A 22,694-nucleotide genomic window follows, 5' to 3' on the forward strand; every position below is an offset into this window, starting at 1 on the left:
ACTCTCCTGTCAATTCCCCTAGAGCTTCTCCTTGAGATGGAGTACCAGGGTGGACACTAGAGCGATCGGCGTTTGATTTATCGTGTCTATACTAGACATGATAAATCGACCTCCGTTGGATCAATCACTGCCCGTGGATCCAGCTGGTAGTGTAGACATGCCTTCCTTGAGCTGGAGTACCAGAGTCGACGCTAGAGCGATCGGTGGTCGATTTATCGCATCTATACTAGACATGATAAATTGATCCCAGCTGGATTGATCGCTGCCTGTCCATCCAGCCAGTAGTGTAGATATGCCTTTAGGTAAAACCCCAGGTCCTGACATGGGAGTACATGAGAAGCTCAGCTTTCATTTTTAAAAATTATGTTCTAGCCCTCCTAGTTGTGAAGAAAAGGTTGAAAAGATGACCTGCGTAGATCCTAAAGGATCAAAATCCAGAAGGTAAGAGAATCCCCTGCAATTTTTTTGAAATATGATTTTTAAGTCAGTCTCATCATTTGAAGGGGGCAAGTCATGAGTTTTAAATGCTTGTGCAGTTGGCAGTATTGAGGGATGCAGCTACTTTACTTATCCCATGAATTTAAGTTGCTTGGAGAGGTGTAACTTGCATGAGGTGAAAGTAACTGAAGGAGGAATATATCCCATGAGTGAAGTGGCTCCATCCCTAAACTGTTTATTTACAGACTTTCTTATTTCTGAGGCATTTTTTTCTTTTTAGGTAAAAGAGTTATTTTATGGAAATTATAAATCATTTTGTGGCCCCAGTCCTGCATTCTGAGCCTTGTGGCCAGGCTCCTATATTCCTGAAGAGCTTTGCTGACTTTAACAGAACTCCCCACAAGCACAGGGGGATACCAGTGTGAATCCAATTGTAGGATCATGGGCTTTGTGTGGTAGGTAGACTCCACTGACACATTTTCAATGTTAACTATTTCCTAACAATGGTTTTTACTTACTCATTTAAATCTCTTCTTAAACTATATTTTTAATAGGAGACTTCCATTGTTGATCTCCTATTACTCTGCTGTCATGCAAAACCTTCAGGATTATATTGTATCATTTCAAATTAAAATCCTCTGGGTACCTATTGTGGTAGTCAGGAAACAATTGGCCCAGGCCCACCCAAAACTAAAGGCCTGCCCTCTCAACTGTGGGGGAGGAACCACTGAGCCCAGGGCACAAATGATTACTTGGGACAACAAATGAAAAAAACAGGAACAGTGGTAAAGGTCAAAGGTTAAAAATCAGAGATTCAGAAGGGCACATTAAACAGAGAATCCCCGACAGTGCTCACCGTTCCTCAAAGGTATCTAAGGAGTCAGTGGCTATCTCTCAAAGGATTTGACAAGGGACTGGAATTAGTTCCCACAGTCACAGAGCACCCTCTGATTGAACATCCTCTCCCTGGTTAGGTGGATAACCATATTGGCCAGCTCCCGAAGGAGGTTGATGAGAAGGTCTTACAACTTTGTGGGGCCATAGCTAGGGTGTGCAGAGATAAAAAGGTGAAAGAAGATGTACAGCTAGAACCTCAGCAAGAGGTTCTGGAGGAGCCAGAAGAGGGTTGTAGCCTGATGTACTCTACATAGATGTGTGCCAGGATCTCCCTCTTACTGCAGAAGGGACGGGTATCAGGGCATTCTATGAACCATGCCAAATACTTCTGTGTTCACAGTTCCATGGAGGAATCATCAGTTAATATCCCTGGTGGACTGTGGAACCAGAGTGGAGTACCCACTGGCCCACCGGGTCTCCCCGCCCTCTGCAGGTGGCAGCAAGTCCTGCCAATTGGTGTCAGGGTGGGATACAAGAGCAAGAAAACAGATGGTATGGAGCACAAGCATGCAGATGTTCTTTGGACATAGTTTGGAGGCAGATTATCAGCCTTCTCGTGTTATGTGTCTAGGTGCTGGGTGGCTTGCAGGGCATGGGTCCAATGGCAAGCTCCAGAGAGCAAGGGGTGAAGGGTGGGTGGGTAGCACTCTCCCACAGGATCTGCTTGAGAAAAAAGAGAGAAGTGGAGATCAAAGCTGCCCTCATGTCCTGGAGCTAGGGAGGCCATTCATCTGTGTGATGGGGTGGACTAGGCCCAAAGGCCTCCTGGAGGCCTCAGGGTTCTGCCACACCCATCCCAGGAAAGGAGCAGTGGAGAGATCCTCCAAGCAGGCTGGAGTGGCTGCAGGGGAAGCAGCTAAAATCAGGGCCCAGGAAGGCCATATAAAAGGAGCTGCAGAACAGTACAGATCAGTAGTTAGTTGCTGCTTAGAGCTGGAGAAGAAAGGACCGTAGGCTTGGCTGCCTGGAAGAGCAGCAGGGCCAGCGACAACTCAGTGTGGGCAGGGATGGGGGAGCACTGAGGGAACTTTTGGGTGGCTGCTAGGACTGAGCCAAAGACAGTCTGCTGGCAGGGACCAGAGGAGTGAGATACTCCTGGCTGGCTGCTAGGACTGAGTAGGGACTGAGCCTGGGGAGGGCTGCAAGAAGATAGTGTCTCTAGGGAGGAAGTCCTGGGGATACAGCCCCATACCAGGGCTGGACTATCTAAAGACCAAAGCTCAGAGAGAGTTAGAGAGAGAGACACCACCCAAGGGGTACTGAGATAGGCCCCAGGGGACTGTATACCCCAGAAGAGGTTTGTGCTAGTTAACATGCAGACAGTATGTGACTTGGCCAGAGCGCTGTGTCACTGAAAACCCAACTGAGAACCACCGAAAGGGGTCATCAGAAGTAAAGAACGCAGACATGTCCAACCAGAAGGGGGCACTTGCGAGTGGCGGATGCCAACCCTGTTACAGTCTGGTATTAAACCAGACTGTCATCTTTCTGAGAGGTTTGTCCCCATCCAGTACTAGGACAAAACCAGATGGAACCTCACAACCACCATGTGTACAAGGTCATGCGGGCAAGGGTGGGGTGGTGCACTCTTAAAGATGGCACCCCGGTGTGGTGCTCACCGACATGGTGGGCTTATGTCATTCCCAGAAATACCAGAATGACTGGTATTCCTGGAACATGTGAGCAGTTACCTTACCTGGAGCACATGATGGGGAATATGCAGGATGAGCAACTTCATGCACTGGTTGGGGGCCACCCAATCCATCTGACTGTATTCCAAAACGTCTTGGAGTCTGGTGATACAAGTCAGATCTGTCTGCCAATGCACCAAAGGGGACTCCACCACCTGCACTCAAAACTATGGATTGTGAAGTAAGGATTCTGTCAGAAGGTCTTTTCCTCCTCAGCATCTGCTACGGACCTGATTTCTGAGACCAGCTTCCAGATCCTGAAGAGGTTCTGGTAAAAGAATGGCAGCTCAAAGAGGGCTCTGGGGCTGCCTCTTGGGTGGAAATTAAAGAGCTGCCTATTGTATTGGAGCCCTTGGAAGTGGGGGAGGAAGGCATGTGACAGCACACTCCATGCTGGACAAAATCCTCTGAGTAAGGACTATGTTTGTTTGTAAAATGCCATGCACAGCTAGCCGGGGGAGGGGAAGGGGCAAGGTGGAAGTTTCGCCTAGGGCGCGAAACTTCCTTGCACCGGCCCTGAGAAAGGGGTCCACTATATGGAGTATCTGTGTGCAGTAGCCTTGTCTGGCTCTCTCTGTGTGTGTCTTCTGTGTGGGACTTATGTGGATGGGGAGGGAAGGGGTGCTCTGTGTATGGGGTGTCCGGGGGGGGGTTCCTGTGTACGCGGGTGTCCCGCGGAGTAGGGACTGGCTCCCGGGCCCTGAGCAAAGAGACACGGCCCCACACTGCCGCTCAGGGAGTCTGGCCCCGGCTCCCACGCAGCAGGGGGCGCTGTTTGTAGCGGCGCAGGCGCGGCCCGGCTGCGGCAGGTCTCCGGAGGAGGCGGCAAAGTGTGAGAGGCGGGGCGGGAGGTAGTGAGCTGCCGCTTGCAAACCCAGCGGGTCCGAGAGCGAGCCGGTGAGTGACTTCGCGGGCTGGCGCCAGCCGTGACAGGGGCCCCGGTGGCTCCTGAGGCGCAGGGACCCCCCGGCTCCCAGGCCTGCGGGGCCGTAGTTCTGCCCCGTCACCTGCCTCCTGGGGCGGGCTGGCGGGTCTCCAAGGGGGCTGCCTGTGTCTGAGGCGGGGGCTGCGGCCCCTCGCCGTGAACTGCCCCGCGACGGAGAAGCGAGTACCACTGGGTTTGTGCCCCGCTGTGGGGCGGGCGGCACGGGGCTGTCTGTGCCCCTGCGGAGCGGGCTGGGGGTGTGTGTCTGTGCCCCTCGGGGGGGAGGCCTCGCTAGGCCCAGGCTGAAGCCGCAGCAGTTTTTGTTGTAACCTGGTTGCCTAACAACGCTGAGTAGCGTCTTAAAGAGGCAGAGCCCGAGGCCGCCGGCGCCGCCGCTCTGTGCGCGAGGAGCGTGTCCTGGCCCGGGGCTGCGCTTTATCTGTCCCCAGGCTTCACTGTGGTGTGCCCGGCTGCGGCTTGTCCCCTTATCGCTCTAATACACTGTGTCAGTTTTTCGCAATTTGTATCTCCGTGGTTTAATAACTCGGCATTTTATTTTTTTTGTATCTCCCATCACACTGTGTCACGCAAAGTGTTTGTTTAACTTTGATTGTCGTATTGCAAACAAACCCAATCTAAAGCTGCATACTACACGTTTATTTTGGTAGGTTTATGTGAAAAATGCTATCTTGAACTGCTTTACAGAGTTGTATAGTAGCAGTGGGAGTTGGAAATTAAGAGGTATAGGCAAAGGAGGAAAGAGTGGTTTTCAAGTGAAATTTAAAAAGAAGTGGAGAATTGGAGGGAAAAGATCCAGGAGGAAGCACCTTACTGATGGAAAGAGCTGCAGAAAGAAGAGGCTGTTCTTATTACTGTTCAAAGGGATAGAGGGGAGGCAAGAACTAACAGTTTTGAAAAATCCAGAAAGTATTGCTGAGAAACTTAAAATAACTTTTTAATGTAACAGCTCTGTGGCCATATAATCTGTAAATGCAGTGACTAAATGTGGCATCAAACTGTGGTAAACGTTTTTTTTTTTTTTTTTTTTTTTTTTTAATGTATCAGTTTTTTCCCCCTAACACATCCTCTTGGGGATATTACATAGAGTTGATGGGAATTGTGATTCTATCTGTTCTCTTTGCATAGTAGCACACTTCCTGCTGTACTGTATTAATGGCAGTATAGTATACATAAATAGAAATACAGGAGATCAGCTTGGATTTTGCTGGTCAGTTTTCTTCTTTATAAGTCTGGCATAGACTTGGAAAAAGGTGTTGAAGGGGGAGAAAGAGAGAGGGAACATGTTGGAGAGACTCTCCTTCACATAAACAATAAAATAGACACAGTGTACATGTAGGTGCCTTCCCAACATCTTAGTATAGTGAATCTTGTTTAGGCACCACTCCTGCATAGATGTGTGCCCATGCTTAATTTTAATGTGCAGTCCTATTGAAATCAGTGGGACTACTCAAGTAAAGTCAGGATTAGATTGGAGGGTTGGGGCCTTAGCTGTTAGAAGGAAAATCAGCCAGAGTGTTTCCCTTCTTGATTATTTTCTTGTTCTCTGCTCTATGTCATGCTTTATATATCTCTAAATTGCACTCCATTAGCTGACTCCTTAATTATTATTAGGTATCACTTATGCAAATTTCCTTTTTTAGATGTTAACATATTTGCTCTTCGGTAAACTAAATATTACATCGAGTTAGGTTTTTTTAGTCAATAAGTAAACGTAGCAGCAATTAACATGATACTTAACACTTACATAATGCATTACTTCTCTGAAGTGTGCTCACTCTCTCTCTCTCTATATAAAAATTAATTAGAGGCATAGATGTATGCTATCAGAAAATCATTTTTATAAGAGTATCCTTTAAATATTATCTTCTGAAATATATTTAAAAAAAATCCTTTAAAAATTAACAGGTTTTTCTCCTTCTCTGTTTTATGTTTAGAAGGGTTTTTGGTTGGGCCTGAGAGCAATACCACCAAGTATGCTCAGATCCCAACTCTGCCTTTCTCTCTGCACACACCTGGCTGGTGATTGCTGCTGCTTCATTTTTGGCTCTGCTTCTGTTACTAGTAATAATCTTCCTGAAGGGTCTGGAAAAGTTTGTGTATGATCAACAAAACAGTGAAAATGGTGATACACAAAGTGCCGTCAAAAGCACTAATTAAATGGAGGGAAAAAAAGCTTTTTTTTTCTCTAGTGTATTTGAGTTACAGTAATTTGTGGTCCTGATACCAGAATAAGCTCTACTTGGGATCTCTGTAAACCACATGGAGCCCGACTGAAGTTAATGGAGCTCGATGTGATTTTTAGGGTCTTAACAGCCACAAAATTCTTTGCAGGATTGGTACCTACGAGGTTACTTATAATTCTAGAAAATATTTTCAGATGAAAGTATGATTTGCATGTTGAGGGTGTCCCTTTAATCCTCACAGCATCCCTGTTCAGAAAGTAATTTACTTTGATATCTTTTGGCTAAATTCTAAATTTTTCTTGAAAGGAAAAAAAATTGAATGCTGAAAAAATGAAATTGTATGCTTTTTCTGAGTTTTTGAACTAAAAACCAGAAATTATTAAAAAATGAGATGACCTCTATAGGTGCTACTATAGATCACAAAATTAAATAGAAAAAAATGTGAATGATTTATATTAAGCATAAATATTTTCTGAACCAATGTATACAACAACCCTCAAAATGTTAATAGTTTGCTTTTGAAGAACAAGTAAACTTCGTTTTCTCCTCCTCTTCTCCTTTTTTTCCTCTCCTCCCACCTTTTTTTTTTTCCTGTATAACAAATCCTTTCTAATAATTTATTTGGCAGTTGGCCCTCATGCTTGTTTCACAGGGCTTATGAATTCATGCTCATTTTAAAAAAGGTCTACCAAGGAAAAAGGAGTGAGCTATAAAACATCTAGATATTTCCCCAACCAAATTCTGTCAGCCATCCTTCCTTTTAGCCACGTGAAAGATAGCATCCTGAATCGACAATGCTAGTATGTCTGATTAATTTGTTTTACTCAGAGTGGAGTTTTGAGCTTTCTTCACATTCAGTTGAATACTTCTGCAGTTAAAATATATCTGAATAGATACCTTGCCTTTGTTTTGTAATTCTTCATGATGCTTTTCAGCAATCTCTGCTAAAAAGTTAAAAAAAAAAATTAGTGTGTTCATATTATCTTTATTAGAGCTTACTAACATCCATTTACCAGTTTGTAAATTCTCTTGATCCAGGTTTGGCATCATCACACTATTGTGCTGTTACTTGAAACAGAACTCTTTGGAAACAATCCCAGTGTTTATACATGCTAGTCTAAGTGAAGGTCAGAAATTCAATTGCCACAGTCCAATGAGACTTCTTTTGGTGCATGACTAGCGCTGCATTGGTATTCTTGCAGGTGAGTATGCTGCAGTGGATAGTTGGTGTGAGCAAAGGTGGAGTACTAGGGAATTTAGTATGAAAAGTTACTTTTTCCATTCAAAATAACTTTTGTGATTAAGTGATCCTTCTGTAGTGTTGCATGCTGAGTATAATGTATGTATATGGCTGGGAACATGTTCTCTTCAGGTTACTTTTATCCTTTGACTTTATTGGTATGCAAAACTAATGAGATTAAGGATTTAGGACAATCAGATGGGGAATTTATTTCAGAATTGATTGTCCTATATCATTAGTAAGACAAATGGGTTGTCCCAGGACTGCCTCATTTATGAGAACCGCATAATATTTTTACAATGCTAATTAAAGATTAACATATAACTAATGATATTGCTTTATGCGAAGATTTTACTGTAACTCAGGAGTCAATATTTTTTTGCTATCACATTACACTGGACATACATTTCATTTCTTTCTGCATTGTCACTTTCCAACTGTCTCTTCTCATTTCATATTTTTCTTTCCAAATGTGGTTTTTGTTTAATCGCATTGAATCTCACCCCTTAAGGCTTTGCCCATTTTTTTTTAACTCTCTTGGCCCTTTGATCAGGATGTGCAGGCAAATAAATGATGGACACATGGGTAGAGCCCTGCACAGATCCGCATCTGATCCACAATCCGCAAACGGGGTCCACGGATATCCGCATCTATATCCGTGGATATAAAGCAGATATCCGCAGATTTGTAGTGCTCTGCACATGGGATGGATTTAAATGGAATGTCACAACTTTATTAATTTAACACTGGGAAGAGGTGCTGTATCTCCTTTACCTGTGCTGACATTCCAGGCATTTAATTGGGTGCAGTGTAGGGTTAAAGGGCTCCCACTTTGTCACCAGTACTTTGGGGAGGACCTGCTTAGGCCCGCTCCTAGGATTCAGATCACTTTTTATTCTAGGGATGGGGACAGACAGGATGAGAGAGCAAAGCAGCTAACCTGGTCTCCTATCCCCAGCCAGTGGGAAGATGATGGATGGCGGTCTTGAGGGGGCAATCACTTTCTTGGAGCGCATGCGCTCTCACCCCCCCCCCATCCTTCCTTCAGAGCACTGCCTTACATCCCCCTGTTGACTGTCGGGGAGGGGGTATGTTCATTTTCTGTCTCTACTAGTATAGTCTCAACAGTAAGCTTACAAAGTGAATTCTGTGCCATTTATACTTAGGCCCAGATACTGCAAACACTTACCCGTGTGCTTAATTTTACTCCCTTAAATAGCTCCTTTGACTTCAATGGGCTATTAAAGTGATTAAAATTAAACACATGAATAATGTTTGAAGGATTTGGGATTGTAATTATCACAGTCAGTGGAGCTACTTGCATGAGTAAAGATTAGCAGGATTTGGCCTTGTGTGAGGTTCATTGGCTTTCTTTTCATACTTTGCTTTTAATTAGATAGTAAACATTTAGTCAGAATGTCATTTAAATATTCTATTGAAGAATTGACTAACCTCTAACTATCGGGCCAAACTCATCTCACATGTAACTTAATTGAATTTGACCTATTTGAATTTGTATTATGATGCTCCTTAGAGGCATAGGTGCTGGAACTAGAGGTGGGGGGGGGTGCTGCCACACCCCCTGTCTTGAAATGGTTTCCATTATATACAGGGTTTACAGTTTGGTTTAATGGCTCTCCGCACCCCCAGTATAAAAAATGTTCCAGCGCCCCTGCTTAGACGCCCCAACTGAGATCAGGGCTGCTATGTACTAAATAGACATTGTACTAACATGAAGTAAGAGAAGGTCCCTGCTCTGAGGCGCTTACAACTAAATGGACAAGACAGACACTGGGTGTGTGTGGGGGAAAAGAGTTGGCAGTCTTCTCTTGTTCTACAAAACTTATTTTATGATATCTAAATCAAAGCAAAGTATGAAAAGAGCCAATTAATAAACTGCACTTGAGGCCAAATCCTGCTAACCTTTACTCATGCAAGTAGTTCCATTGACTTTGTTGGGAATAAGGGTTTATAGGGTATTAAGTTATAAAGCTACTTCTGCAAAACTAGTAACAGCATTTTAAAAGTTGGGCACTTTGCTTATTGAACATATTAAGGTCCTAAACTTGCAAATATTTATGCATGCGCTCGAAGTTAAGTGTGTGTAAGTGTTTGCAGGATTGAGGTTTAAAGCAACAACATTGAACTGGAGTTTTATTACTCATAAAATAATCAGTTATTGGAACACAGTACAATTATAATACATCATATCAACTATAGGCTCTGTAATGGGTCTCTTTCCCTACCTATTTGGATCATGTTGACTAGTAATCTTGATGTTTTTCTCCCCTCCTTCTATAGGTGGAAAATGTGGGAGGACATGGCATTCCTCTGATCTCATTCCCAATTTAAACTGCTAAACTAATCGGTGCTAAATATTCTTTTCAGTGATTTTAGCAGTTGAAAATCTGTCATATTTAGGAGCTGCTCAGTATTGTTTTCTTACTGGATTAAATTATTTTGTTAAAGAAAAATCTTTTAAAAGAGAATAGAATAATCTATATTTGAAAAAATTATTGGGACTGTCTTTTGAAATCTTAATTTCTCTCTGGAGAGAAATTTCAAAGGTTGCAATATTTTAGATCAGATATCTCTAGGGAGGAGGTTGTCTTTTAACATTTTTTAACGTTTGCACCTTTTAGGCAGATCAGTGCAGTAATTTGATGACTAAATGACTAAATTGAGTTGATTAAGGCTATTAATAGTTTAACTGATAGTAAATTTCTGCTGATACTGAAGAGGAACCATATTAGTACAATGATATGTATCTTTCCTAGAATTGAAGAAATGATGGCAAATGATTTAGACCAGTTTATTGAAGATCAAAAGGCCAAGTTGGCACACAACAAAGCAGAACTTGAAAATGATCCTCCTTATATGGAGATAAGGGTAAGACTACTACATTATTTACTTATTTCCAACAGTTTTATTGTTGGAATCTTGATTTAAGTCTGCTTCTATTGTACTGATAAGAGTTTCTTCTTTTTAAAGGTATTGTATTACTGAGTTACCTGTTGTAAAATAACTTCTAAGGTATCTTTCTCCATCTTTGCTTATAGGGACACTGTCAAATCAATTTTGCCCCCACATTTAACTTTTTAAATAAACATTCACAAATGTGAATACCAATATAAAAGTTTTCATGGCTTTTCTAAATTCAAATGGAAGCTAACCCAAGAATTGCTCTCGTACATGAGAACCTCAAAGTGAAATTGCCTAGAAATGAATGTCTGCTTTCATTATCCAAGCTTAACGAATGCAAAAAATAAACAGTACAAATAGCATAAACAAATAAGTAAATAATTTTTTTATGGTCAGTTCAATAAGGTACTATTCATACCACGGGTAAGAACACTAAAAATATTAAATTTTTAACCTGATAGTTCTTTCATTATTACTAGAATATATTTTTGAGTATTTTGTGTCTCAGGTATTTACTGTTTATTTAGGAGCACACTAAACAATGTCAAATTTTTTTGCTTTATTTAAAAAATGTGGTCATAGGTAAATTTTGTTAATGTTTTTGCCATGTGAAATTTATTTGCTGTTTTATTTTTGTACAGATTATTATAATCAGGGATTGTCACTGTTTATTCAAAAACTTTTCACTTAAACAATACTTCAGAATTATTTCAAAATAGAGGAACCCCCCAGTGTTGTAAAGAAGTTGTAGTTAGCATTGCAGCATCGAGACTCCATGAGGTATCAAAAAGTATTTTTTTCTTGTAACAAGTACCGATAAAGTCCCCAGTCTTGCAAATATTTAAGCATGTGCATAACTTAACTGACATGAGTAGTCTCATTGACTTCAGTGGGCCTTCTTAGATGCACCTTTAGGAGCGAAGGACCTGCCGCTAAACTGCTGCCGCCGCTCACGGCTTTTTTTTTTTTTTCCTCCAATTGCCGCTGCCGATTGTGTTTGGTTTTTTTTTTTTTTTTTTTGCTTGGGGTGGCAGAAATGCTGGAGCCGGCCCTGGCTAGCTCTGTAGCTGTGCATTGGTGCTTATAATGTGATTGGATATTGGGGCTACATGTTGGAGAAGGTTCTCTTTAAAAACTTGGGCTGGCATATCCCTTGCCCTGTTTGAATGCTGGGCACCTAATTCTAAAGCTATAAAGATTTGATAATCTTGCAGATCACCTTAATTTGCTCAGTAATGGGAGTACTTACATGGAGAAAGTTTTATGCCTTCCTATGATTTCTATGACTCTATCTTAACTATCCTGAATCATGCCCTTGATGAAGAGAAGGTTTTAGTTAGTCAGCATTGTATGTCTGCACCTGTTGGTTCTGACCTATAAAGCCCTATCTGGCTTGGGGACTTGCTTACCTCCTTTGATATGTAAGAGAAGGAGTTGCTAGTAAGTCTTTCTTTGAGTCAGGTTGAGATTTTGGAATTTGCCATCCTACCTAGTCTGCATATTGACATCTAGGGCCCACTGCAAAACATATCTGGTCAGATGTTTGGGGTGGGTTGTGGTTTGGGTATGTTTGCAGATTTGTTTTATTCACAAATAAACATTCCATTATGGATGTTGCCAACTCAAGTATTGCAGTATTGCAATGCTGAAATTTGAAATAAAATGTCAAAATGTTTGTAAGCACTTTTATTGTCCAAAATGACGTGTGTTCAGAGAGAGTCTTCCATTTGTTAACTAGTAGTATTTAATTACAAATTCACAGGTTGCAGCTACTGTCTGCAGAACACTGAGAAATAATCCACACATCAGCATGATAAATTTCAATACTAATTGACTGCAGTCTTGAACCAATATGCCTGGCTATAGATGCCTCAAATCATGTTCTGAGACAAGGATTTAATTTAATCTTTGTTGGAGGGGTTTGTCTCTCACTTCCCTCGAGCAGTATTTCAAATGAAGGGAATTCACTGCTTTTCACTTTTGAAGGGGGATGCAAAAATTAGTTTGGGGTGGGGGTGTTGACTGTCTTTCAGTTACCAAGTCTAATAATTTTTGGTACTTATTGAATTGGTAGCCAATGACCCTCAAACGCAAGCCCTACTTTAAAGTTAAGTAGCTTACTTCTAATTAAACTTTCCTTTCCATCTCATGCTTCCCATAATCCTGCCTGCAGTTGATTTTAGGTTCCTGTTCGCCTATCCTGGGACTCTTTTCTGGGATGGTGGGGGAAGGTTAGTCAGAGTTCCTGCTTCTAGAATGTTTTTTTGCGGTTCACCAATCCTGTATTTATTCTTTCCCTTCCTCTGCCTGCCCTCCTCTGTTTGTCTCTTCTATTTGTCTCTTTGCTGTGTTTACTATTTCTTATTGCACCCATTATCTTCCCCCCCCCCAACCCCCCTTCCTGGTGTCTCTTGCATGGTCCTCATGTTTTCTTGCGTGATTATGTACCCATGATTCTCTATAATAGCTTAATGTTCAGGGTGGTGAGAGGAGACAGGCTTTCATCTTTGCCTCCCCTAAAGTTGCTGCCTAACCTCTATTCAGAGCAGCTCCAAGGAGTGGTGTGAGATGAACAAGTCATCCCTGTTGAACTGTTTGGGTGGGTATGGGCGCACAGTGGAGACACTGGTCTGAACTTGACCCACCATGCCCAGATATTCATTTAGCACAGTAGTTTTCAACCTGTGGTCTGTGGACCTCTGGGGGTCCACAGACTAAGATTTCCAAAGGGGTCCACACCTCCATTCACATTTTTTTTTAAGGGTCCACAAAGGAAAAAACAGTTGAAAATCACTGATTTAGCTGATGACTAGTCATGGTGCCAAGTAAGGTGGATCAGATCTCTTGGGAAAAATACCGAGCATGGATAGGCTATGAAATCCCTGTGAGTACATAATCAATTTGAAGTGGTGTTGGGGATCAAATGTAGCAGAGTAATTATTGCATTAATACAGGAGCTACTTTTTAATATCCGTGAAATACACTGTCTATTACATGTATTAAATAAATAACCAAAACCTTCTGTTTTCCAGTCAAAAGTTAAATCATGTTTCAGGTATGTTATGACTATTTCCCTTATCTATTCTTGCAAAGACCTACATTTTTTTTCTTTTCAGAGCAAAGGTGCAGATAAGCTTTCTGAGACCAGCAAAGCATTAATCTCTATGGCTAAAGAAAATATACCACCGAACAGTCAACAGAACTATCTTCTAGGTATGATATGTTTTTAATATATAGCATTTTTAGGTGTAGATAGCGAAGTGCTATCTTAGAGATCTTTGCACAGCTAAGAAAAAATGAATCCTTTGGATTCTTAATTATAGGAGTGTCACAACAATTCAGGCACTTAGTGTTTGTATCCTTTTAAACATCTTGAGTTTTTTGAGGTTGCATTTGTCCTCTGAAAGTTAAAGTTAACTCAGTGTTTTTTTTTTTTTTTTTTTTTTTTTAATAGAAACAAGGTGGCTGAGGTAATATCTTTTATTGGGCCAACTTTTTTCGAGCTTACACAGAGCTCTTTTTGTGTCTTGTGCTAATGTCCGTTTGCCAGTCTTTGAGAGAGGGTTTGTCTGTTTTTATTGTGTTCAGGGTTGCTGGAAGAAAACTGTATATTGGGATAGCACTTCAGCTTCCTGCCAGAAGTTCTGCATCTGTGCTTGGAGCTAGAGAAGCAAGATGCTTTTTCTGTCAGCCTCTTAGGATAAGGTCCTGTCCTGTCACCATGGCATGGCTGATAGGAACTCAAACAAATAGACTAAATCTCCTGAGAAGCCTAACAAGGCAAAAGTCATCTAGATGGATGTCAGACTTAGAACTACAGTGTGTTTCTTTGGGTTGGCAATGGCTGCTAACAAAGGAAACATTGAATCTCTGGGAGCAAGCAATGCCTCATGTTATTTAAATAACTGCCCCCCAGCCTACTATGATCAATTACGCCCTTTTCACATTACAATTTTAGCTAACTTTGTAACCAGTTAGTAACATGGTTGACTTTAAACATGGGTTCAAGACTTTCAAATTTGGGGGCATAACTGCTCTTAAGTCAATATGTAAGCTCTTAAATAAATGGCTTGATTCTCAAAGGTGTCAAGTGCCTACAACTTCAATTGAAGATGACAGCTGAGGATGCTCATCATCTTTGAAAATCAGGCTATTTGTGTAAAAGCTTACATTTGGGCAGTTGTGTGAAAATTTTGGCACTGGTTTGTGTATGCACACCATCTGGTTAACACTAAGTTACTAAACATTGCAGCTAACAGTTTCACCCTTGTCAGATGCCTTGTTTTGCATGTGATTGTGTTTCTGAGACTGGTTAAGAACACCACCTTTTTGCATTGTGTATGGACTCTCTAACCTTGCCTGTGGTAAGACATGTGCTGCTGAAGTTGCTCTTTGTGTTTTTCTTTTGGACAGTCGTATCGCTTGCTGAGGTGCGGCATTCTGATTTCCCCAGAATGTAACAAACAAACAAGATTAGGCAGTATGTTGGATACTACATTATAATTACAATTGTTCATCCACTGCTTTGAAAGAGAGAAGCTGAAGAATGGCCAAAACTCAAACCATGTTTGTTGTAAATTGTGGTCAAGAAAGTGTCACAAATTGGTTACAAAGACATGGTTGTAACTGAACTGTGAACTGGGCCTTAGAGTGGCACTGATGGTTTGGGCTGTGCACTCTCCTGTAAATACGATATCAGATGGGCTGAGAGATTTAGACTGTGAATAAGCATGGAAAGTTGGAGGACACCCTCAAGCCCCTGTCAAGAATGTGGAGATGTCCTTTCTTCACCTCCTTTCAGGGAAACAATAATGCTGCCATTAGCATTTTCTAATTTTTGTGTCTGAGTAAAATCAGATGTAAAATTGCTTCTTTAAAATAGAGAGTGTAAACTGCAAAAGTTCTTATTCAGTGATGAATGTTAATAACGTCAGCTATAACAGCAGATGGCACTGCTGTCAGTGGAAATTATGTCTGTGTGTGTTTTTTAAAGAATGTGAGGACTTGATAAGACCAAAAAGCCACAAGGATATTTTTAGTTTCAAAATGAAATAATATTTCTAAAGTGCCCCATGTCATGGTATTGCAGAAATAATTAATAGCAGCAATGATAAATGGGTAAACAATTAAAACTTTATGGATTATAGTACCAAAACCACCTGACTAAAGGGATTTTTAAAAGTAGGGGGTTATGAACTTGGGAGCAGATCCATGTGGAATGAGTTTTATCCCTTAGGGCCACCACAGTCTAACATGCAGTGGTGGCATCAGTGCGTAGGTATCTGTCAAGCTGATGCTAAAGGAGGTGGTGCCAGATGTAGCCAGATAAACTGGTCTTGTTAATTTCTAAAGGTAAATTAAGTTCCCTAAATTAAACCAATATTTAGTATTGAAAAGTAATGGTGTATATTTCAAATACACATTCATATAATACATGGGATTTCTAATCTTGGCTGTAGCACCAACTCTATTTTGTGGCTTTGGAAATCACTTAACCTCTCTCTCCTAGTTTTCCAATCCATAAAATGAGGCTAGTGATACTTACCTTCATCTCAAAGGTGTTGTGAGGATTGATGTTTTTTAAGTGCTTTGTAGATGCAAGAGCATTATTCTCCTTTCACTCCTGTGTTCAGAAGATAAGTGCTTTTGTAATGCCCACAAGTGTACTAGAAGCTTAACAGAAAACACTTAAGACAGGCCTTGCTCTGAGGAATTTATAATCTAAATAATAGACATGACAGACAAGTGAAATATAACACATACAGAAAAAGTATGAGGAAGGACTGTGTTCAATGTACAAGTCTCTCCCCAGCTCTTGATTGTAATGTTAACTAGTGAATAAACTATTTATATTTAATTTCTTATAGGTAGTGTGTCAATTTCAGCACTGAAAAAAATAATCATCAAGCAAATTGTGATGACTCCAGATGTGTGCTTGATTGAAAGATAATTTCGAAAAATAAAATGTGAAATCCTGGCCCCCTTGAAGTCAATGGCAAAACTCCCTTTGATTTCAGTAGGGCCAGAATTTCACACAGGAGCGATTGTACATAAAAGTATGGTCTGTTTAATCATGTGTTGACTTTACATTAATTATGTTAAAAGAGAGGTTAAAAAACAAAAATATAATATCTTGCCTACATTTTAAAATATGCCTACATTTAAAAACAGAGGACTATGTATTATTGTCATTAATGTTACCCTGTATGAAATGACATCATTAGGAATGACCTAAAATGACAATTAAGTGTTGCTTGTCACCAGAGGTCAAGGGTAAACTTTTGTGTAGAAGACAACAGATGAATAAGTATGTGCCTCAGATTTTTTGCCACTTTCATTGTTGATCAGTAAGTTAGTTTACTATAGTCATTAGTGTTTTATTGAGTTAACTGTAGAAACATAAAATATAGAGAAATAGTACTGGTGGACTAATTATTTTACTCTTCCTTCCTCCCCCCACCCATGTCTGTGATGAGGCCCCTTCAGTTTCACTAGATATATCAGTAGTATCGGTTGTTAATGTGCATTAATGAACTGATTAATACATGTATCCACTGGATAGATTAAGAACTGTCACAGGGCATTGTACTGATAAGAGCTAGTAAAGATTTTATTTAGTTTAAGTATTAGTGTCTTGAGTGTTCGGTAAAGGTGCATCTGATGTATATTTCCTTTGTTGCCACGAAGCTGCTAATGACAATGATGTACAGTATAGTGATAACAGTGTAATTCCTAAATGTCTATAGATTTGTTACAGTAACAACATGAAAATAATGCCAGTGACACACTAGCTATTTCTTGTGTGAGAAAAAGAATGCAGTCCAAGTAGTGGGGTAAAAAGGAACAACTCAGTAATTTATTTAATAATGACATGTTTCAGCATGATCAGAAGTTATATTTATGCATGATATGTTAGAGAAAAATGCCCACGAAGACAGTGGACTAAAAACAAGCTCTGCCTATGATATTATTGTCACCTCTCAATGTGGCATAACAGATTGTTTGGGCCAGATTCTGATCTCTCTTATACCCAAATAAATTTGGAATAACTCCACTGAAGATCATGCCAACACTTCTGGTTTAAAAAATGGAGAACAATGAAGTTGATCTGGACTTGCGTGTAGATCAAAATCTTATCCTTTTTATGTTCAACAGCTGGGCCATACACTGTGATACTGGGAACTCATTTTTGTGGCTTGGTGATGTTTTGTCCCATCCTAACCCCCTCCTACCAATAGATAATTAAAAATTAACTAAATTTTAATAAAATATTACTCCCATTCCAGATATAGTAATGATAGTATAATCATATTCTTGTTAAAGTGGACAGTTACATACATTAATTCAATTAAAAAGAAACTCAGCCTCCTGATTCATTGTTGAGGCAAAGTCCCTCCTTTAGCAGAAGTAATCCAAAGAGATGATGAGAATCTTCTCTGCCATGACAGAGACTCTGGGTCCCTGTATGTGGTCTGTGATGGAATAGAGGGAAGACCTAGCGTGAGGACACTCTCTGTGGAGGTTATAATTCCAGGGGTGATCATAAAAGGAAAGAGACTAAAAAGAAGTGGAGAGTCTTTGTAGGGGACCAGAAATGCTTCTGGTCCAGAGAATGAAAGTGAAATAATTCCAGAGCTTAGTGGAATTGGCCACCTCACATGTAACTTCTTATCTTTTTTTTTAATCAGAAATATTTCCATGATGTCATAAAGGAATAAGTTATAACATAGTGTATGTCATTGCTATTGTCATTGTCATTGTTATGCTTCATGCAGATTATGAGGCACAGAAGTAGTGAACTCTGTAACACCACATGACCTGATGAAGTGCCTTATTACTGTAAACTGTCCCTCAGATTGGTAACAAAATGTACTCACTTTGTTTAAACAAAATTAAATAATATAGATTAGTGGCCTGAAAGCTGCTTTAAACGCCAGCTAGAATACAGCTGACATCTTCAGCTCTGTTATGCATCCCCTTCCCGTGAGGGTGATACATGGCTTGTGGGGCCATTATAAGTTGATGTGATTTAGAACAGCTCTGAGGCTGCTTTAAATTGCAATAGAGGCCAGATGTAGGGGTTTTCCTCTTTGCTTTTTTGAGCATTTAGCAGTGTGTTTTCAGTCACTTGGAAAGTGAAGTTATTCAGTACAGTCATGCTTTAATAACTTCAAAAATAACTTATAAAGTAGTAAAATATATTTAAATACACTTTGAAGATGTGACTTTTTTTTTAAATTATTGCCTTTATTAGTTCAAAGGTTGTCCACTGCATACAGAGAAGACCTTTAACAATATATTGAGTAACCATATGCATAAAACCAACAGAAGTGAAAGACCAAGGCTGTGACTCAAAGTAGGACTCTTTACAAAATTAGTAGAAACATAGTTTTAGTATTTTTGCTCCCCTAGGCCCCTCATAGTCCAAGCCTCTGTAAAAAGAAAGAGTTCTAAACGTATCCAAAACCATTCTTTTCAGAATATCTGTCCAACCTGCCCCTGCATAGGCCCTCACTACAACTATTAATAACAGTAGTAAACTCCTAGGTCGCTATCCAGTTGTGATTGTTATCTTCAGAGTCTTTCTGGATGGATAATCAAAAAGATCACCTAACAAATAAAATGAAACTTTAAATACCCTCCCGCCCATTACCTTAGACTTTGTGACAAAAGACCAGATTATGATTTCTCACTGGTTTTACACTAATGACATTTCATTGGCTTCAGAGGATTTACTGCTGTAAGTGAGAACAGAATTAGGCCCAGATGCCGTAGATTTTATTTTTAAATTTGGCATTTCCAGGTCTCAGTTTTTTACTCTAAGCTGCTAGTTACTCTTGGCATTTTTTTTTAAGCTGATCCAACCTTAAATTCACTAGGAATCTAAATTAACAGCAGGCAGCTGAAATTCCTTGCTGGTTGGCTGCTGTTTCTATGGAAACTATGGTTAGAATAGCTTTAAAAAAAAAAAAAGTGGAGGTAAAAAATTTTAAATAAAAAACACTTACTCTTACCTTATTTTTGCCAATCTGTCCCACCTTTTTATAAAAACGGAACCGGATTGGCTAATAATAACCAGCAACTATGGATGGAAGCTCACCTGTGCAGCTCTCCTCTGTAACCAGCAACTGAAATCTGTAAATGCCAGTTTGAAAATAACAAACACAAAAATGTGTTCTGATATTCTTCTCTTTGAGTCCATACTTAACAGATGGCGGATTGGCTCACAAATTCTGACTGGATTGGTTATGCCCTAACCTGGCTCAGCTGGAACTGCCATAAGCCAATCATGTGCATCCTTTCATTATGCCATTTTTTTCTTGTTCTTTCTTTTTATAAAGAAATAACGACAATGAGTTTTAGCTATCTAAAGTACAAACAGGAGAATGTGAGTCCAGGATTAGTGATTCTTAACATTTACATAGTGTTTCATGTATCAACACACTATACAGACGTTATCTAATCCTCACTATGAGTAACTGAAGTGATGGAAATAAGGCAAACAGATTTGCCTAAAGCCACACAGTAAATTAGGAACAGACCTGGGAATAAAATTTTAAAATTTCTTGCTTCTAGTCCACTGGCTCACTCCAGTTAGACCATGCTGAACTCAAAATACTTTCAAGGTTATCACAGGCAACAATACTTTACAACAATCTTCCATCCCCTCCCCATTGTAACTAAAGGATGATAAATGATATAGTGCCGGGGAAGAAAATAAAAAACTTTGTTTACAGGAGAATGATTATATTCAGCCCAGTATATAAATATATGGACTGAGAAGATAGATAAAAAAATATTAAGCCTTCAAAATTTGGCTCTAGGTCTTGGTCTGTTACTTGTCCTGTTAGTTTAACTTTGTGACATTCTCTCCGTTTTCTTCAGATGCCAAGTGAAATAATTATTAGCCTTTTGAGGCAAAAAGATATTTTTCTAATTTCTCAGAATCAGTTTTGATTTCAGAGGACACTAAAATATATTTGCTACACAGATTAGTGTGTAACAATTTCAAAATCCTAAAACAGTCTTGAAGCAGGGCTAAATATGAATCTGTGTCACAGCATATTTGATAGTCTAAGAAAGAGAATTCAGAACTTTAGAGTAGAATGGTTGAATGAAGAAACAGCATTGCTTCTTGTGGCCATGAGTCTCTTCAAAATTGTGTTGGTGCCAGTATATATGAGTTTCATACTAAACAAGTAGAATGTTATAAAATACATTCTCTGAAGCACTTGATATTGCATAACAAACCGTGTGAAATATCAGGTAATAAATTCTTCGTTTCTACACTAACATTTGTCCTAAAGAGAAATGATTTGCTTCAAGATTAAATATCGAGTATAGAGATTGCATGGAGTAATGTAAAATATTGCTATTTTAGAAATGTTTGCAAACTTTATCCTTATGAGTTCAGATTGTGATAAATTTGCTTCTAAAGCAATGAAATATAAGTACCAAAGGCGGAAAACTCTTTATAATTAGGAAAAAAAACAGGCACTACATTTTCATAATGCTTTCTGCATGATTGTTTGCAGTTGATCTTTCATAATTTAACACACGATTACTATTTGAATAATTTAGTTTTTTTCCTTTGTGTTACCTGGTAAAAAGCCAAAAATATCTTTTCCAGCAAGTAACAAAACTCTTATTTGTACTGTTTTGTATTAATAGAAGGTGAATAAGAATTGTATTAAACTTTACAGATGAATATGGCTTGAGTTTGCCTCTTGGAGATGAATATGAAAGAAAGAAACATAAGCTAAAGGAGGAACTTCGACAAGATTATAGACGATATCTTTCTCAGGTAAAACCTCTTTGAAGTTAGTCTCTGATTTTAACAAAAAACAAAACCACCATGAAAAAGCCTTTTGAGAAGACAGAATTCATTCTGAGCTGTGACAATTTCAAAGACCTGCTTCCAGAATCAAAGTGGTTTAAAATGCTAACACCATGACGGGCTATATGTTCTAGACTTTCACAGATCCTGCTGTTTTGAGATTTCAAATTACTATAATACAACTTGATTAAAAAATATATATATATTTTTTAATTTTGTTTGCTCTCATCTTTTTTACTCTTCTTGGGTATTTAACATGTCAAACAGGTATTTGCTTAATACATGATTACCCTATTATAATCTTATAACTCAGGTAAGAATATTAATTTAGCCAATATAGTGCTTCAGTTCTTCAGCACCTTTTTACAGTTTTACCTATTTGATTGTAAAGAATGCTGTTGCTGTTCTGCTTAGTACCGTGTATGAGATGCCACTGTGATGATTTAAAACTTAAACTTGTATGGAAGAAGCTTGGCACAATTTTCATTTTTGTGTGTGTGTGTGTGTGTGTGTGTGTGTGTGTGTGTGTGTGGAATATTCTAAATCCGGTTTTAATTTCAGATTTTAAATGTAAAATGAAAAAAATTAAGTTTAATGTAATTTTTGCTGTGTGTTTAGTGTCATTGCTTGCCAGTTTGTTTAAAATAGATGAATAAATAGGTTTCTTTAAAAACTGTTGTTGTTTTTTTATTGGTAAAATCAAATGTTTTTAATGGAAGACACTTTATGAATAGTCTGTTTTCCCTGACTTTTAGGGTATTTCACAGGCAAAAAGAAAGGTAGGGTGCTGGCAATATATTTTTTCCGCCCTGCCCAAATTAGCTTTTTGCTTTGTTATAATCAGGTTTGTGCAAATGAAATGGATTAAAAAATCATGATTTCCGTTTGTGTTTGTGTGCTACTGTTGTGATTAACAGTACTTGTATGCTTGCTTATTGCAAGATATACTATGCTTATTATTTCCCATTAATATAATTATACCACATTTATTGATTTCTTCTTTGCATTTGCTATCATTGCTATATCATGCTGACTCCTCAATCGTTTGTTTCTTATGGTAGACAGACTTGCTACAAAGCATGCTCCCCAGTCTTCATCAATTACATTAGACAGGCACCATACATAAAGAATTTTTTAATGGAACTTTCTGAGATTAGTCAAGTTTTTGAAAGAGCCCCCAACTACAGTATGTGAAGAAAAAATAAAAGTTAATTTTCAGGGGCTTTCTGCTCCTTTGCTACTATAGATGTCTCTTCAGTGAGGTTAAACTGACAGACTACATAGTGGAACAGTGGAACCGACTATGCATCAAACATTGGTGCCAATGCGCAAATTAAACAAACTGGAAAAAAAAAAATCTTTTAGTTACATGTAATCTTAAGCATTAATTATAACTATAGTATGTGTGGACAGAATTGTGACCCTTTTTTTTTTTTAATTTTAATTTATTTAACTTAGTGGTGTCCCTTTTTAAGTAATTTAAATTAAAGCTTCTTAAATAAAGGAGTGATGAGTGACATGGCAAAAAGAGAAGCATTAA

The 22,694-nt window shown here is 39.2% G+C and overlaps 1 protein-coding gene across 5 annotated transcripts in view; it reads left to right on the top strand.

Moving 5' to 3' along the window:
- The first annotated feature begins 3,861 nt into the window (after positions 1-3,861).
- The window catches only part of CSPP1 (centrosome and spindle pole associated protein 1), a 141,489-nt gene continuing 122,656 nt past the window's right edge, over positions 3,862-22,694 (top strand). For 3 of the 5 annotated variants that reach the window (XM_034763051.1, XM_034763050.1, XM_034763048.1), the window contains exons 1-6: positions 3,863-3,923; positions 7,194-7,357; positions 10,173-10,284; positions 13,434-13,530; positions 21,021-21,121; positions 21,910-21,933. In XM_034763051.1, coding sequence (XP_034618942.1) covers positions 10,183-10,284; positions 13,434-13,530; positions 21,021-21,121; positions 21,910-21,933 — 324 coding nt within the window. In that variant the 5' untranslated portion in view covers positions 3,863-3,923; positions 7,194-7,357; positions 10,173-10,182. Of the gene's footprint in view, positions 3,924-7,193; positions 7,358-10,172; positions 10,285-13,433; positions 13,531-21,020; positions 21,122-21,909; positions 21,934-22,694 lie in introns of all 5 variants that reach the window. The other 2 variants (XM_034763047.1, XM_034763049.1) reach the window with 2 other exon arrangements.

Source organism: Trachemys scripta, chromosome 2, assembly GCF_013100865.1.
Source record: "Trachemys scripta elegans isolate TJP31775 chromosome 2, CAS_Tse_1.0, whole genome shotgun sequence".
Classification (NCBI taxonomy): domain Eukaryota; kingdom Metazoa; phylum Chordata; order Testudines; family Emydidae; genus Trachemys; species Trachemys scripta.